This window comes from Phaethon aethereus (genome assembly GCF_964289735.1).
Source record: "Phaethon aethereus genome assembly, chromosome: 14".
In the NCBI taxonomy this organism is placed as follows: Eukaryota; Metazoa; Chordata; class Aves; order Phaethontiformes; family Phaethontidae; genus Phaethon; species Phaethon aethereus.
Window position 1 is genome coordinate 21,592,538 of NC_138590.1, and position 16,088 is coordinate 21,608,625.

Genomic DNA, 16,088 nt, shown 5'->3' on the forward strand with positions numbered 1-16,088 from the left:
GGCAGTTGATACAAGGCTAAAGTTTAATGCTTCTTGTGTGTGAATTAACATGTTCACTTTGAGAAATGTAAAAGCATATATTTGTCAGGACAAAAGTGTGGTATGCCGCAGACTTGAACAGTCTCACTGATTTTGTGTATGGGTATGAGCATACAGGTCTCTGAAAATATGTTTATTGGGGCCAGTATCCTTTTGCTATTGCAGTTTACTAATGGATTTTTTACTTCTACTTTGCCTCACCCAGTTGGCCAGTCTGTGCTGAAAGATATGAGTAAGGTGAGGAAGCTGAAGCAGTCAGGTGAGCCTTTTCTCCAGGATGGCTCTTGCATCAATGTAGCTCCACATCTGCACAAGTGCCGGGAGTGCCGTCTGGAGCGGTACCGCAAATTTAAGGAGCAAGAGCAGGATGACTCAACTGTGGCATGTCGCTTCTTCCATTTCCGGAGGTGCTCAAATTCTTCCTTCCTTCATATCTAGTCTATATGTGCAGAGCTTGGATCATGTCCAAGCACAAAGTAATTACGTTTTACTTATTTAACGTGCTTGTGTACAATAACGAAGATTTTGAGTGTCTTGTGTTTCCCTGCATCGTCTGACTGGAATTCCCTCATCGGGGTGGGAAGAGCTGCTGATGGAAGATAGAGCTATATGATACTAAGTGAGCCTCCAAGTCTAGCCTCAGGAGATTGAACTTGCTTTATTGGGGAGAATTTTACTGTTGGTTAGCAGTTTGTATGTAATAACTGTTCTCTCCCCCTTTCATAAGGAGTTCAGAGATAAAGTTTTCATTTGGTCAACAAGTAACTAAACACTGCCAGCGTGAGGCTAATATTTGACTAGGTTTTGTTGAGTACAGAACTGATTTTTAGGAGTAGGACACTGCCTGTGTTTTCTCGGTGTTGTGTACACGTCTTACAGTTCTTTGGCCTGTCATACTTCTCTTCATCTTTATTATTCATCTTCATCTGCCTATTCTAGCAAGTGCTATGCATCTTTTTCCAAAAAGATGTTTGTTCATTTTCTGGCATATAAAGGATGAAGTGAATTTTTAGTATGTGCTACCCAGCCAGTAAGGCTAATAGCTGATTCTCTTCCTGAACTTGTTAAAAATTAATCTAGCACTGAGGTTAAAGACAAGATGGTTTTTGCTTGAAAATGGAGTTACCTTTAGTATTGGCAGGAGACATTCAGGGTTCTGTAACTTACATTGTTATACCTTGTACCACACAAAGACTAGGAGAGTCAACAGCTACTGATAAAGCAGTTGTGACTCATCTCTGTGGAGAGCAGTGGCAAGAATAGTAGGTACGATAAGGATTTTTGTATGTCTTGTAATATGAACTGTTAGAACAGTTGCCAAGTGCTAGCGGCCCTAGCCAGAACTGAAATACTGGTCTCCCCAAACTTGGGAAATAACTTGCTTCTGAGTTAAAACAGAGAATGAGAACCATGCACAGTTTTACAAGCAAAATCATGCAGCAGCCCAAATAAATTGAATTTTGTCATCACTTTTTATTAATAGTACAGAGAAATGTGACTTACCAAGCTGTAGCAATTTCCTGTATGTGGAATTTCCCACCAATGCTTACTGGGTCCTGGGGATTCATTCTAGTGGGTTTTGTGGCCATTGCCTTCGTGTATCTTATTTTCTGTGTTATTTGTATTTGTGTAATAATTGTACTGGCTGTAGAGTATAGCACTCTAGCTCAAGCCTTTTTTCCCCATTTCTGGGTTTATGTCCTTAAATTGATGGCATTGTAAGTTAAAGGTGGTTGAGCAGCTTCTCAATTACTCCATCCTGTTTTCTGCAGGCTGATATTTACCCGGAAAGGTATTCTACGAGTAGAGGGTTTCTTGAACCCACAACAGAGTGACCCTGATGCCATGAGCCTATGGATTCCTTCCTCCTCCCCTGCAGAGGGCATTGATCTGGAAACTTCCAAATATATCTTGGCCAATGTTGGGGACCAGTTCTGCCAGCTTGTTATGTCAGAAAAGGAGGCAATGATGATGGTGGAGCCACATCGTAAGCTGGGCTTTTGATGTCTCTTTTATCCATTTTCTCTGTGTAATATGTGTACAATGCAGTGGAATAGAGTTGAAAGTGTAATATAATTTCTTGTTAAAATTCTTTGCCTTTTCTTCACAAGAGAAGGCTATATTCACTTCTTTGGGGGGTGTGTAACTGTGGGGCCAGCATTTGGGACTTTTCTTGTGGATTGGTGCAACATTACTACCAAGGAAGCTAACAGTAACTTTCCCAGCCTTCATTACATTATTTTTCAATAAATGCAGAAATGATCGGAGTCATGCTCCTAATAAAATAGAAGTAAGTCCAGAACTCTTATCACACTGACCAGCTATGCTTTAACGAGCAGCTTTTCTTACATATTCCTATCCTGTTATGCTCCAGGGACATCACATAAAAGCTCAGGTTTTTCTAGGGAGGGAGCAGCACCTGCATTCAGTCTGCAAGGACTCAGCTGAGCAACTAGTTGACAGTGTTGCCACTACAAGGAGAGTGGGTTTAGAAAAATTTTCTAAAGGTATCCGGTTCAACCTATCACATAGATAGCTCTGACTATCTGATTTTTTGCTTTAGCTTCTGGAATGTTGAAGGGCAGCCATTTGGAGAGGACTTCCCCTTCCTCAGCGAATGTGTTGGTTTAGAATCCAAAGAGTTTAAAGGCATGCGATTAGTAAAACTAAATATGCATTCTTTATAGTTTTTTAAGTTCGTATTATCTGTTCATAAAGCTAGCAGAAGTTTTATAATTTTTATGTAAGTTCCATAAGTGCTCCTTGAAATTCAGTTACTCTAGAACTCTGTAAGGTGCTCCATTTCCTTGTAGCGTATGCATTTTGGGACTTCACCTTACCCTCTCTTAGAAATGGGGATTTTAAATAGTGTCACAAGACTAGCAACTCAAAGAATGTGTCTCTGGATATAAAAAGTATGTGTTTCTATGCTCTGCCCTCAAGTCATGTTTCTGTGGATTGTTTCTTTATTTATGTTACTGTGATATTCTCAAATTAGGTGGGAGAAATGCAAATGTCAAAGCAATAATTCCTAATGTCTCCTCTGTTTATAGAGAAAGTGGCATGGAAGCGAGCAGTACGTGGTGTGAGAGAAATGTGTGATGTATGTGAGACAACACTCTTCAATATTCATTGGGTTTGTCGCAAGTGTGGTTTTGGGGTCTGTCTGGACTGTTACCGGCTGAGGAAGAATCGCCCACGTAGCGGTAAGTACTGGATTTTCCCCTTCTCCCCCCTGCTGTAATCTGTGAACTGGCTGGCTTTCAGTGGGGATAGTTTCTGGGAAGTTGCTGAAGGTTTTGTGGGAGAGTTAGTGAGTATCAGTTTGAGAGGTTGGAGGTTTGGAATTTTGGTACTACTGTCTTACATGCTGCTGTTCCATTCTTCGTTTCCTTAGGTACCTGTGTTTTATCTATTTGGTTAGAATTTGTATATTATAACATCAGCAGGCATAGGCTGTCTGCTGAGACAGACTACTGTAGAGTTCCATCTTTTCCTCAGAGGGTATAAAGGAAAAATACAGTAATATCTTAACAGTTCAGAAACTTTGCAAGATGAACTAGTAAGCAGACATTGCAGAGAACTCCTTTCTCTAAAAAGGAGTTAGCCTGGAAAGTTTTCTTCTTTTTTTGATTCCTTGACACACTAGGGTTTATAATTCCAGAAAAAGTTCACCAAGTTCAATTTCTAACAAATAGAGGCACACTGTGTTTACAAAAGTGAATGCCTGGTTGCTTTTTCGTATTCTTTACTGTATTGAGACTGACAGTGGACAATCTTAGTAAGTTCAGGGCTATTAGTGGCAGTTATTATATGGAGCAGATGTACAAAATACTGGATGTTAATAAGTGTATATTGTGATAAAGGCGTCAGAGAAGACTGAATGAATTATAGAAGCAATGTTTTTGTGTTTTTTTAAATAGATACAAAGTCACTTATTTTTATGTTGTTGTTGTGGGTTAACCCCAGTAGGCAGCTAAGCGCCATGCAGCCACTTGCTCACTCCCCCATGGCACTGGGACTGGGGGAAGAGGAGAGGAAGAATAGAAGTAAGAGAACTTGTGGGTCAAGATAAAAATAGTTTAATAAGCGAAGGAGAAATAGAAAAAGAGAAAAAGAAAACAAAACAAAGCAAGTGATGCAAAGGCAATCACTTGCCACCTCTCACGGGTAGACCATGCCCCAGAGATTTCCCAAGCAAAAGATGGCTAGCCCCCTTAAACTCCCCCCCTCGCGCTTTTTATTGCTGTGTGACATTGTGTGTCATGGAACATCCCGTTGCTTAGTGTGGGTCATCCAGTTGGTAGTGTTCTGTCCCAACCTCTTGTGCACCCCCAATCTTTTCACTGGCAGAGGTGGGTAAGAGTGAGGAACAGAAGACGTGGACACTGTGCAAACACTGTTCAGTAATAGCTGAAGCATTAGTGTGTTATCAGCATTGTTCTGGTCACAGGGCTAAAACACAGCATCACATGAGCTGCTATGAATAAAATTAACTCCATCCCAGCCAGACCCAGTGTAATAATGAAGCCTGTGAAATTACTGCCAGAATACACCAGGAGAGAATATAACAATCTTTAAGATGTGGTTAACCAGGGTACAGTGGAAATAGTTGAAAGTAAGTAAAATAGGTTTTCTTGTGTCTGGCACCATACATGTTTGGAAAAAGCATTTGAAACTGAATATATCACTGACAGAATGTGCTATAAAGATGTCTATGATTGAAGGGCAATAGTTTCTTAACCCCTTTTCTTTTCACTTCAAGGAAATAAATGTGATAACCTTACCTGTGCCGGGTTAAAATGAAGAGATGTTCCTGGCATATGAGAAGTTTTTACTCACTGGTGTACAGAGGAGCGTCAGCATTAAAAAGACTGATATTTTGTAATGCCAAATGATGGGGGTGTGTGTGCGTGTGTGTGTATATTGCTTATCAATGGTATCTTCTTGAAAACAGTATTATAATTATGGATTATTAATCAAGTCTGAAATTTTGGAATGGGCCAAAATGTAGAACCAAGGCATTACTTAAATACAATTACTTGCCTCAGGAGACTTCTGAACTTGCTGTAGAAACAACCCATGCAGATACTAGGTCTAAAGGACCCTGAAATGAAGCTTCATATGATATTTCTCATATTCTACCCCACTGACCCTTTGCCCCCACCTTCCTTTTTAAAGGAAGAGAATGGCATGCAGCCTATGCAGCTACATATTTGTAGGCCCAATTTCGTTTAAAATCTGAAGAATTAGAAATTTGTCAGACTACTTTCCAGGCTATTAATTTGCTACTTGTTAGCTTCGTAAGTAGATATACTGACAGGAGAGCTTAGTTTCCTCTTCCTGGAACTAATCTGCAGATACTTTTTGTTGAAAAAGCTTGGGAGGTAATGACAAGAAAAGATAGAATTACTCTGTAACGTAGGAAAGCATAATGACAACAAGAATATGATATTAAAAAACTGAGGCTAGAAGCCAAGAATTTTAGATCGTTGAAAGTAACAAGCTACTAGACATGAAGGGGAAATGACTGTGGTAGATTTATAATCTGAAGAGGCAAAGATGTTGCTGTAGATCCTGTTCTAATTATCTGTATTTAGAGTTTATTTCTAAGACCACCAGATTAATCTCCTGCACTGCGAAGAATCGAAAGAAACAGTACGGATGCAGAAACATTCTGTATTGTAAAGTTTTAGTGACTTTTCTACAAAATTTTACCTTTTTTTGGGTCTTTATTCCAGAGACAGAGGAGATTGGTGATGAGGAAGTCTTCTCATGGCTGAAATGTGCAAAGGGTCAGTCTCATGAACCAGAGAATCTTATGCCAACACAGATCATTCCTGGTACAGGTAATGCTTGAAAACTGAAAGGAAAAATTCCAAATTTTTTCTCAATTCTGAGCAAGCAAGTAGAAAAAATACTAGGTTGGTGTTCTAGCTGTTACCCTTTCTAGCATGGATTTAGAGGAGACTTCGACTTGCTACAGCGGAAGGGTTGAACAGAAGGTAACTCAAGTAAGATCAAGCTGTGGGTTTGAAGTGAACACCCTTGTGATACTAGCTGTGACTTCTTGTGCTCAGCTGTTTTTAGTTGTATCAGTAAATTTCGTTAACTTGCAAGAAAGATCTTTCCCTCTTCTGTTGGAGGGAGGGAAAGTAAATGGTCAGTGTGACCATTTACTTGTCTGTTTATGTAACTGGTTCTAAAAATCATAGAATCATAGAATAGTTTGAGTTGGAAGAGACCTTTAAATATCATCTAGTCCAACCTCACTGCTGTGGGCGGGGACATCTTCCACTAGATCAGGCTACTCAAAGCTCCATCCCACCTGACCTTGAACACTTCCAGGGTTCAGGCATCCAGAACTTCTCTGGGCAACCTGTTCCAGTGTCTTACCACCCCCATTGTAAAAAATTTCTTCTTTATGCCCAATCTAAACCTACCCTCTTTCAGTTTAAAACCATTGCCCCTTGTCCTGTCACTACAGGCCCTGGTAAAAAGTCTCTCTCTGTCTTTCTTATGATCCCCCTTTATATGTTGAAAGGCCCAGTAAGGTCTCCACAGAGCCTTCTCTTCTCCAGGCTGAACAACCCCAACTCTCTCAGCCTTTCTTCATAGGAGAGGTGTTCCAGCCCTCTCATAATTTTTTGTGTTCCTCCTCTGGACCCATTCTAACAGGTCCACAGCTGTCTTGTACTGGGCACCTCAGGGCTGGATGCAGGACTCCAGGTGGGGTAGAGTAGAGAGTAGAGTAGAGGGGGAGAATCACCTCTCTTGACCTGCTGGCCACGCTTCTTTTGATGCAGCCCAGGATAGGAGACGGCTTTCTGGGCTGCAGGTGCACGTTGCTGGCTCATATCTGATTTTCCATCTACTGGTATCCCCAAGTCCTTTACTGCAGAGAGCTGCTTTTAATCTATTCATCCCCCAGCCTGTATTGATACTAGGGATTGTGCCAACCCAGGTGTGGGACCTTGCACTTGGCCTTGTGGAACTTCATGAGGTTCACGTGTGCCCACTCCTTAGGCATGTCAAGGTCCCTCTAGTGAATCAACTGCACCACTCAGCTTGGTATCATCTGCAAACTTGCTGAGGGTGCACTCAATCCCACTATGTCATTGAGAAAGATATTAAATAGTATTGGTCCCAGTAAGGACCCCTGAGGTTTACCACTGTTACTGATTTCCACTTGATCATAGAGCCGTTGACTGTAACTCTTTGGATGTGACCATCCAGCCAGTTCATTATCCATTGAGTATTCCATCCATCAAACCCATATCTCACCAATTTAGGTACAAGAATGTTGTGAGGGACTGTTCTGAGCGCTTTACAGAAGTCTAGGTAGATGACATCTGTTGCTTTTCCCTTGTCCAATGATGCAGTCACTCCATTGAAGAAAGCCACTAGCTTAGTCAGGCATGATTTGTGCTTGATGAAGGTGTGTTGGCTGTCTCTAAGCACATCCCTGTCTTCCATGTGTTTTGACATGTCTTCCAGGTGAATCTGCTCAGTGATCTCACTGGGCACTGCAGTGAGGCTGACTGATTGGTAGTTCCCAGGGTTGTCCTTTTTATGCTTTTTAAAAATGGGTGTGATGTTTCCCTTTTTCCACTCACTGGGGACTTCACCTGACTGCCAGGACTTTTCAAATATGATGGAGAGTGACTTGGCGACTACATCAGCCAATTCCCTCAAGACCCTGGGGTGCATTTCATCAGATCCTATGGACTTGTGTATGTTCACGTTCCTCAGGTGGTCTCAAACTTGGCACTGGTGCATCCCCACCTCCAGTACTGTGTGCAGTTTAGGGCACCTCAATACAAGAAGGACATCAAACTATTAGAGTGTGTCCAGAGGAGGGTGACAGGGGCAAGGAGGGCAAGGTGAAGGGTCTTGAGGACAACACTTATGAGGCGTCGTTGAGGTCATTTGGTTTGTTCAGCTTGGAGAAGAAAAGGCTGAGGGGTGAACTCATCGCAGTCTACAACTTCTTTGGGGGGGCAGCAGAAGAGAAGGTGCTGATCTCCTCTCTCTGGTGACCAAGCGACAGGACACGAGGAAATGGAATGAAACTGCACCAAGGACAGTTCAGAGTGGATATTGGGAAAAGGCTCTTCACTGAGAGGGTGCTCAGTCACTGGAACAGGCTCCTCAGGGGCATGGTCATGGCACCAAGCCTGTCAGAGTTCAAGAAGTGTCTGGATGGACGTCACAATCATATGGCTTAGTTTTAGCTGGTCCTGCGAGGAACAGGGAGTTGGGCTCGATGATGCTTCCATCTTTAGGTATTCTGTGATTCTGCTATGATGGGAGGAACTTTGTTCTCCGCGCCCCAGCCTTGAGGTTCAGGGACTTGAGAGGAGTGGGAAGAGAGAGTATCACTGAAAATTGAAGGCGAGGGGGAGGGCGCGGAATTGAGTACCTCTGCTTTCTCCGTGTCAGCTGTCACCAGTTCTCCTGTCTTACTTAGTTGGGGTGGGGTGCACACTTTCTTTCATCTTCCTTTTCTGGCCAACATCCCTGTTGAAGCCCTTATTATTCTTTGCACTCCTTGCCAAATTCAGCTCCAGCTTTGCCTTAGCTTTCCTGATCCCATCCCTACACATCCAGGTAGTGTCCTTGTATTCTTCCGAGTATACATTTCCCTGGTTCCACTGCCTGTGCATTTCCTTCTTACATTTTAGTTTGGCAGGAGGTCCTTACTGACCCATGCTGTTCTACTGCCTTTCTTGCTTTATTTTTTTACACATGGGAATTGAGAGTTCTTGCACTATAAGAAAAAAGTTCTTGAAGAGCTGCAAGCTCTGTTTAGCTCTTTTGTCCCCAAGGGCAGTTTCCCAGGGGATCCCATACGCTAATTCCTTAAGCAACTGAGAGTTTGCTCACCTAAAATTCAGCATCCTGACTCTAATCTTATCCCTCAAGATTGTGAATGCCACCAGGGCACAATCACTAGAGCCCAGGCTGCCATCAGTCTTGACATTTCTAATTAGTTCTTACGTGTCGGTCCAGTAACAGGTCCAGTAATGCTTCTCTGGATGGGCTGTCTATCTCCTAGATTAAGAAATTATTCTCAGTGCACTCCAGAAGTCTCCTTGACTGCTTACAGCTTGCTGTGCTGCTTTTCCAGCAGGTGTCAAGGTGCTTGAGTTTCCCCATTAGGATCAGAGCCTGTGAGCATGATGCTTCCTGTACTTGAAGTAAGAACAATTTGTCAACAGGCTCTACTTAGGCTGCCTTTAGCAAATGCCAACAGTGAGGTTTCCTTTGTTGGCTTGGCCCCTAATTTTTACCCATAAGCTCTCAACCTGTTCATCACTGTTTTTCAAAGACAGCTCTGTACAGTCAATCCATTCTTTCACGTAGAGAGCAATCCACCCTTTCCCCTGCAGTGCTCCAGTTGTGTGATTTGTCCCATCACATTTCAGCGATAGCGATTAGATTGTGTAGCTTTCTCATTGCACAATGACTTGCAGCTCCTCCTGCTTGTTACCCATGCTGCATGCATTGGTGTATAGAGGCACTTCAGCTGGGCTGTCAACCTTGTCACCTCTTGAGAGAAACATGCCCAAATTCCTTTGAGGCATTTCACAGGTGTTTCCCCAGGTGTTTCCCTGTTGGTTTCTAATACATCAGCAGACTCTCTTGCTCAAATATCCATCCCTTCCCCCCACTAAATCTAGTTTAAAGCACTGCGTATAAGTCTGGCCAACTTGTTGGCAAAGACTCTCTTGCCCTGCTTGGGCAGGTGAATCCCATCAGCTCCCAAGAGACCCAGCTTCTCAAATTTAGATTCTTGATCATAGAAGCCAAAACCTTGAGTATGGCACTAGCCACACAGCCAGACATTCAACCTGTTCAATTTGTCACCTCCTTCCTCTTACTGGGAGGATAGAGGAGAACACCACCTGTGCTTCTGATCCTTTTAACGTTGCTGCAAGGGATATATAGCCTCTTTTGATGGTTCTAAGTTGCCTCATTGCAGTATCATTGGACCCTACATGGAAGTGTAGGAGCAGATGATAATCTGTAGGATTTGCCAGGCTTGCCAGCCTCTTGGTGACACCGCTAAGATGGTGCTAGCAAAATTCTCCACACTATTTGGAGACAAGTGTCTTGTTATAGCATATGATCTTAAAGATACTTAGCACTAATAAAAAAAAAAACCAACCCACCCCACCCCTCTGAATATGTATTACAGTTAACGCCTTGTTTTTAGATTTCTTTACATGTGATATTAAAGATTTTAACTTTTATTTCCAGCGCTGTACAATATCGGAGACATGGTTCATGCAGCACGAGGCAAATGGGGTATTAAAGCCAATTGTCCATGTATTAACCGGCAGAACAAATCAGTGTTGAGACCAGCTGTCACTAATGGAATATCACAGGTATGTAATTTGAGGCTGAAATTACCTTGTTTGACATTATATTTTTAAGACCTATTAAAATGGTAGCTCCTGTAGACTAATCTAATGTGAAACACAAACTTTATTTTCTCCATATGTATTCTGAGTGTTTTAGCTTAGCAAAAATCTTCTGGGACTTTTTTTTGGGATGTGTGCTGCAACTGTTACTTACCAAGTGGATATTTGGGCTAATACTCTTACGCAGAAGTTGGGTAGGAAGCCGTTCATATTGATGCTGTATCTTAAAACAAACCACTATGAGTAGCTTGCAACATGAGCATTTATTTTGTTATGGTTCCTGAATGTTATGCTGAATCTAGAGCAGTTCTGTTACTGTTCACACAAAAAGTCCTTCTGTTGTTACTGAAAAAGTTGGCAAGAAAACCCTCTAACACTTAGTTTGAAGTTTAGAAGGCAGGCATTCTTTATTGCAGTGCTGGATGCACGGGGGATCACTCCACCTAACGTGCATACCCTGAAACAAAAATTCATCCTTTATATACCTTAAAGGCATGAATATTCACACATTTTCTGAGAAATCAGAAAATAGAAATTTTAATAGAAATAGGCCTCCCTGCCTATCTACTACATTTACATAATGCTGGCATTGCAAAACTACATTACGCATGCGCGGGGTTCTCGGGTGGTTGTCGGTAGTCATTTGGGGAGTTAGCCCCATACTCCTTTTTCCCTCTTATGGTCATGGGTCTCCTGAGGGTAGTTTCTTCTCCTTGGATGTTTGCCCCTTCTGTTGTACAGCTAAGCAATTCTTTCTTATCATCCTTGTTTGAGCACTCCTGCTAGGATGTTTCTATTCTCAAGGTTAAGATATCTTTTCTGTACTCATTAATCTCTCAGTTCTTGCTCTTAATTCTTCTTTGTTTTAATTTCATGAGACCTCTTGGTTCTACACGCACGCATTTCTTGTGATGAACTATTTAAACATAGCTGAAATGTTAGCATTGAGGCAAGTATGGCCTAAGGACTATGAGAGTAGGCTGTTAAACATAATCACACAGTTATTATGCTAAGGAAATCTTTAAAAGTTAAACTAATCATGTAATCAATAACCTTCCAGAAAGTACATAAATGTATCACTATAAAAAAAGAAGTCAAAAAGCCTGGGCTTGTGTTAAAAGATGACGTGGTAAGTATTCATACTGCAATGCAAGGTCTAATATACACAGAGAAGCGGCTCCTGTATTCTGTTGCTACGTAAGCATTAAGGAACTCTGCTGTGTGCTTAAAGTAGATGAACAAACAAAACCCAATGCATTGGATGACTAAAATGTCTCCCAAGTTGAACTCTTCCCTTTATTCCATATTTAGCAGTTGTTCCTATTTTTGTTTTAGCTTCCGACTATAAATCCTAGTGCATCAGTCTCTGGAAACGAGAGCACCTTTTCCACTGGAACAGGGACAGCAGGAGTGGGGCAACTAGAAATGGACACTGTTCCAAAATCTGAAGCAACTGATAGTAGGATAGAAGAATCTGCAAAAACAGAGACATTACCAACCAATAACACTGTTGAAATAAAGACTAACAGACCACTTTGTCCAGAAACAGCTCCATCGTCAGCCTTACACTGGCTTGCAGATTTAGCAACACAAAAAGCGAAAGAAGAAACTAAAGGTGAGCAGAAGACATGCCCTCTGGGGTTGGAATTAAAAGATAAATGATAACTTACTGCTTGGTTGCTGTTCTTTGTGAGAGTACCTAGCCCTAAATAGAAAAAAAGAGGGTCAGTTTTCTTCCTTTGCCTCTTAGAACCAGTTTTCTTTTACAAGCTTAGGAATACACAAAGCAGGAAAGATGATGATACAGCTGAAGATGGTGTCTTGTCATTCCCAGTTTATTTCAATGCCAGTTCTTGTATTTATTTTCTAAGTAATAAGCAGCTGGTATCCTGATTGTAAAATGATAGTAAATAATTTCAGATGCTGTTTTGTAACTATATAACTATTGAAGTAAATAAAGCTGTTTTGTGTGCTATGTGAAGAGTGCATTTCCAAAGAATTGAGAGAGTCTACCTGGAGGGTCAGATGAATGCTTAGAACTTCTTTAATACTCAATAGTTTGAGTGTGATTCTCAGTATGAAATAACTGTTTATAGAATACACCTCCCAGTTGTCAGTGGTGGTATGAATAACACAGGATTTATTCCTGTCCATACATCTAGCAGGAACTACTGTATATGTCAATGTTAAATGTTCATGGTTCTTGCACTAGTTTTGAAGGGTTTAGCCACTGTAATATTTTAACTGTAGTAAAAAATTTGAAATATTTCATACTGAAACATTAATTCAGAAAGTCAAGGAAGCGTTTTTTAAATTTAGTCTATTGCAAAATTGTGGTTTCTTGTGTATGAAACACTTTCAGATTAGATCTGCAGTGCTATTCAAAACCTTTAACAGCATACTAAGGGTAAAATCTATCTGAAGTATGTGATGTCTCTGATTCTTTTTGAGGTGCCTCATTCACTGTTGCAGTGATAATTTACCTTTACCACAAGATTGTGTCAAAAGCCTATTTAATGCAAGAGAAAATAATTTCAGAAAACTTTGACCATTTGAACTTTGCCTTTTTTCTTTTTTTCTTTTTTTCCCCCGATGTTGATATTTATCTTGCAGAATCAGGATCACTGAGGTCAGTGCTTAATAAAGAATCCCATTCACCTTTTGGATTGGATTCCTTCAACTCCAGTACAAAGGTTTCCCCACTAACCCCAAAGCTGTTTAATAGCCTCTTGTTGGGCCCAGTGACATCTAGCAACAAAGCTGAAGGCTCCAGCCTCAGAGACCTGCTACACACAGGGCCAGGAAAGCTTCCTCAGGTCCCATTAGACACAGGAATCCCCTTTCCTCCGGTCTTTTCTGCAGCTTCTACGGTAAATAATTTTGTATTCCTTCAACAATATCTGTTCTAGGAAAGAATTTCATGATGATCTAACAGTTTTCATCTAAATGTTTTTATAGTATCTTATTCTTAAATGTTGAAACAAATGCTGAAACTATCTCATCAAAACTCACCACCTCACTAAGTTGTAGGGAATTTTGGTGCTGATTGTTAGTTTGTGGTTTGGTTTACTACTGCTGTGGAGAAGCTATTCCTTGCAGGAGACCGAGAAAGTGAGTTAAATATACCCTTTAAATTGTTTATTTGAGAATCAGCATTCCTATAAAAGCTCACTTTAAATTCCACATCTTCAAAAATATTGCAAGAGCATACCACAGAAAAAGACAAAAACCTAAAAGCAAACTAGTTCCTTAAAAAAACTTATGTATACTTGAAAGGCATTTAACATACGAATTTAAGAATTTCACGGAATCATTAACATTGGAAAAGACCTTTAAGATCATCAAGTCCAACCGTCAACCCAACACCACCATGCCCACTAAACCATATTCTGAAGTGCCATGTCTGCATGTCTTTTTAACCCTTCCAGTGATGGTGACTCCACCACCTCCCTGGGCAGCCTATTCCAATGCTTGACCACTCTCTCAGTAAAGAAATTTTTCCTAATATCTAGTCTAAACCTCCCCTGGCGCAACTTGAGCCCATTTCATCTCCTTCTGTCGCTAGTTACTTGCGAGAAGAGACCAACATCTCTACAAGGAAATTGTAGAGAGTGGTAAGGTCTCCTCCTCAGCCTCCTCTTCTCCAGACTGAACAACCCCAGTTCCCTCAGCTGCTCCTCATAGGACTTGTTTTCCAGACCCCTCACCAGTTTTGTTGCCCTTCTCTGGACACGCTCCAGCACCTCAATGTCCTTCTTGTAGCGAGGGGCCCAAAACTGAACACACACACAAAAAAAAATTTAAGGTGTAGTTGCTGTTTCTGGATACTCATTTTGGAATAAGGATACTTTGTTTCTCTTTAATCTATTTTGGAGGAAATAACCTTAAAAAAACCTTGAACAAATCAATGATATTTGAAATGCTTAAAAGCATTTAGTTTAAGAGAAGGATAGATTCTGTAGAATTTATCAAGCCTTAGCTCTTCTTGGAGAATACTGTCTCCAAAAGCTTAGGCAGATGGAATGAGGATGATGGTGACATGGCTTGTCTCATAGCAGAATTTTTTTTTTTTCTTCTGTGTCAGGCTGGAAGGATGGAACCTTAATAATAGTTCGTGTTGTTTGTTTTTGGTAGAGGGAACTGTACAGCTGTACGGGAAAATATGTCACTGCTACAGGGAAATGCATTCAGTAATACTGCCTCCCCCAGCCTCGCATCACTGAGTACAGGCAAAGAAATTGTGATGACTTGTTTTAAAGCAAGTTATTCCCTCAAGGCCTGAGACGGCCTGTCTCAACTTATATCCCTGTACCTGCAACTCTCATCAAGGTGCATTCTGTCACCACACTGAATCAGAACTATTGTGTAATGTCTTTTTTTAACTTTGTTGACTTATGGTCTTCACAGAGTAATTTACATTTGAACGAACTTGTGAGGAACTCTGGTCCAACCCCCCACTTGAATGCCTGGATGCTCAGTATAGAATGTATATGAACAAATCATACTTGAGAAACAGCAGTTGTATTGGTCAGATTGAGAGGAGTAATAGATTGCTGCTCGTGAAGAGAATCACCTGAGTGTTTCTGGAGCATTGACATTCTGTTGTAAAGAGTAGTTAGCATTGACTGTAGTAGTTACCCTGCATATTATCTATTTCATGGCCTCTGGAGAGTTAGCGTAAAGTACATTTTTAAGTGGATGATGTTATGATCTAGTCTTACTTGCATAAGACAAGCTGTAGAAAACTAATATAATCCCAAGTAACAGTACAGACTGGGGACTGGCTAGCAGGGGTGTAACCCTTCTGAAAGGAGCTCAGGGTCCTGGAGGACAGCAAGCTGAACATGAGTCAGCATTGCACCCTTGCAGCCGTGAAGGCAAACTGTCTCGGGCTGCATCAGGAAGCAGAGCACATCAAGGAAGGTGATTATTCTACTCAGCACTTGCTAGGCCACACCTGGAACACTGTTTCCAGTTTTGGTCTCCCCAGCTGAAGAATGACACTGAAAAATTGGAGGGAGTCCAATGGAGGGCCATGAACAATGATTAAAACAGTGAAGAGCTTGACACATGAAGAGGGATTGAAGAAACTGGTTCCCTTCATCCTAGAGAAGAGAATGCTTTGGGGATGTTTGATCTTACCACATCTGAAAGGTACTTGTAGAGAACATGGAGGTACTCCTTTCACAAGGATTCACGGTTAACAGGGCAAGATGCAATGGACACAACTTGCTTCAGTGGAAATTCTATCTGGATATAAGAAAAAATTCTTACTTTACATTCAAGCAGTGGAATAGGCTGCTCAGAGAAGTGATGTAATCTCCTTCCCTGAGAACTAAAGGTTTGGTTTGACCCAGCTCAGGGTAATTTAACCTGATTTCAGCAGACAGTCATACCAAACGATCTCTAGGTCTGCCTTCTGACCTAAACTCTGCTGTATTTCCATGAATATTTTTTACTGAATGAACGTCTTCAGTTATGAACAGTGTGAGGTTTTAGATTGATAGCTCTGTATATGGTAAATTTTCTGTCTATTGAACTTTAGTTTTAAAGAAGATGGCAAAATTGTTCCAGTAATAGTTTTTTCGCTGTTGTTGTTCACTCAGCTTCCAGTCCCTGGTT

At 41.2% G+C, this 16,088-nt stretch overlaps 1 protein-coding gene across 1 annotated transcript in view; it reads left to right on the plus strand.

Annotated features, from left to right (window-relative positions):
- The window catches only part of KDM3B (lysine demethylase 3B), a 69,791-nt gene that overhangs the window by 33,742 nt on the left and 19,961 nt on the right, over window positions 1-16,088 (plus strand). Inside the window, exons 9-15 of the mRNA XM_082006231.1 lie at window positions 245-446; window positions 1,812-2,026; window positions 3,093-3,245; window positions 5,781-5,888; window positions 10,303-10,430; window positions 11,802-12,081; window positions 13,080-13,336. Coding sequence (XP_081862357.1) covers window positions 245-446; window positions 1,812-2,026; window positions 3,093-3,245; window positions 5,781-5,888; window positions 10,303-10,430; window positions 11,802-12,081; window positions 13,080-13,336 — 1,343 coding nt within the window. The remainder of the gene's footprint in view (window positions 1-244; window positions 447-1,811; window positions 2,027-3,092; window positions 3,246-5,780; window positions 5,889-10,302; window positions 10,431-11,801; window positions 12,082-13,079; window positions 13,337-16,088) is intronic.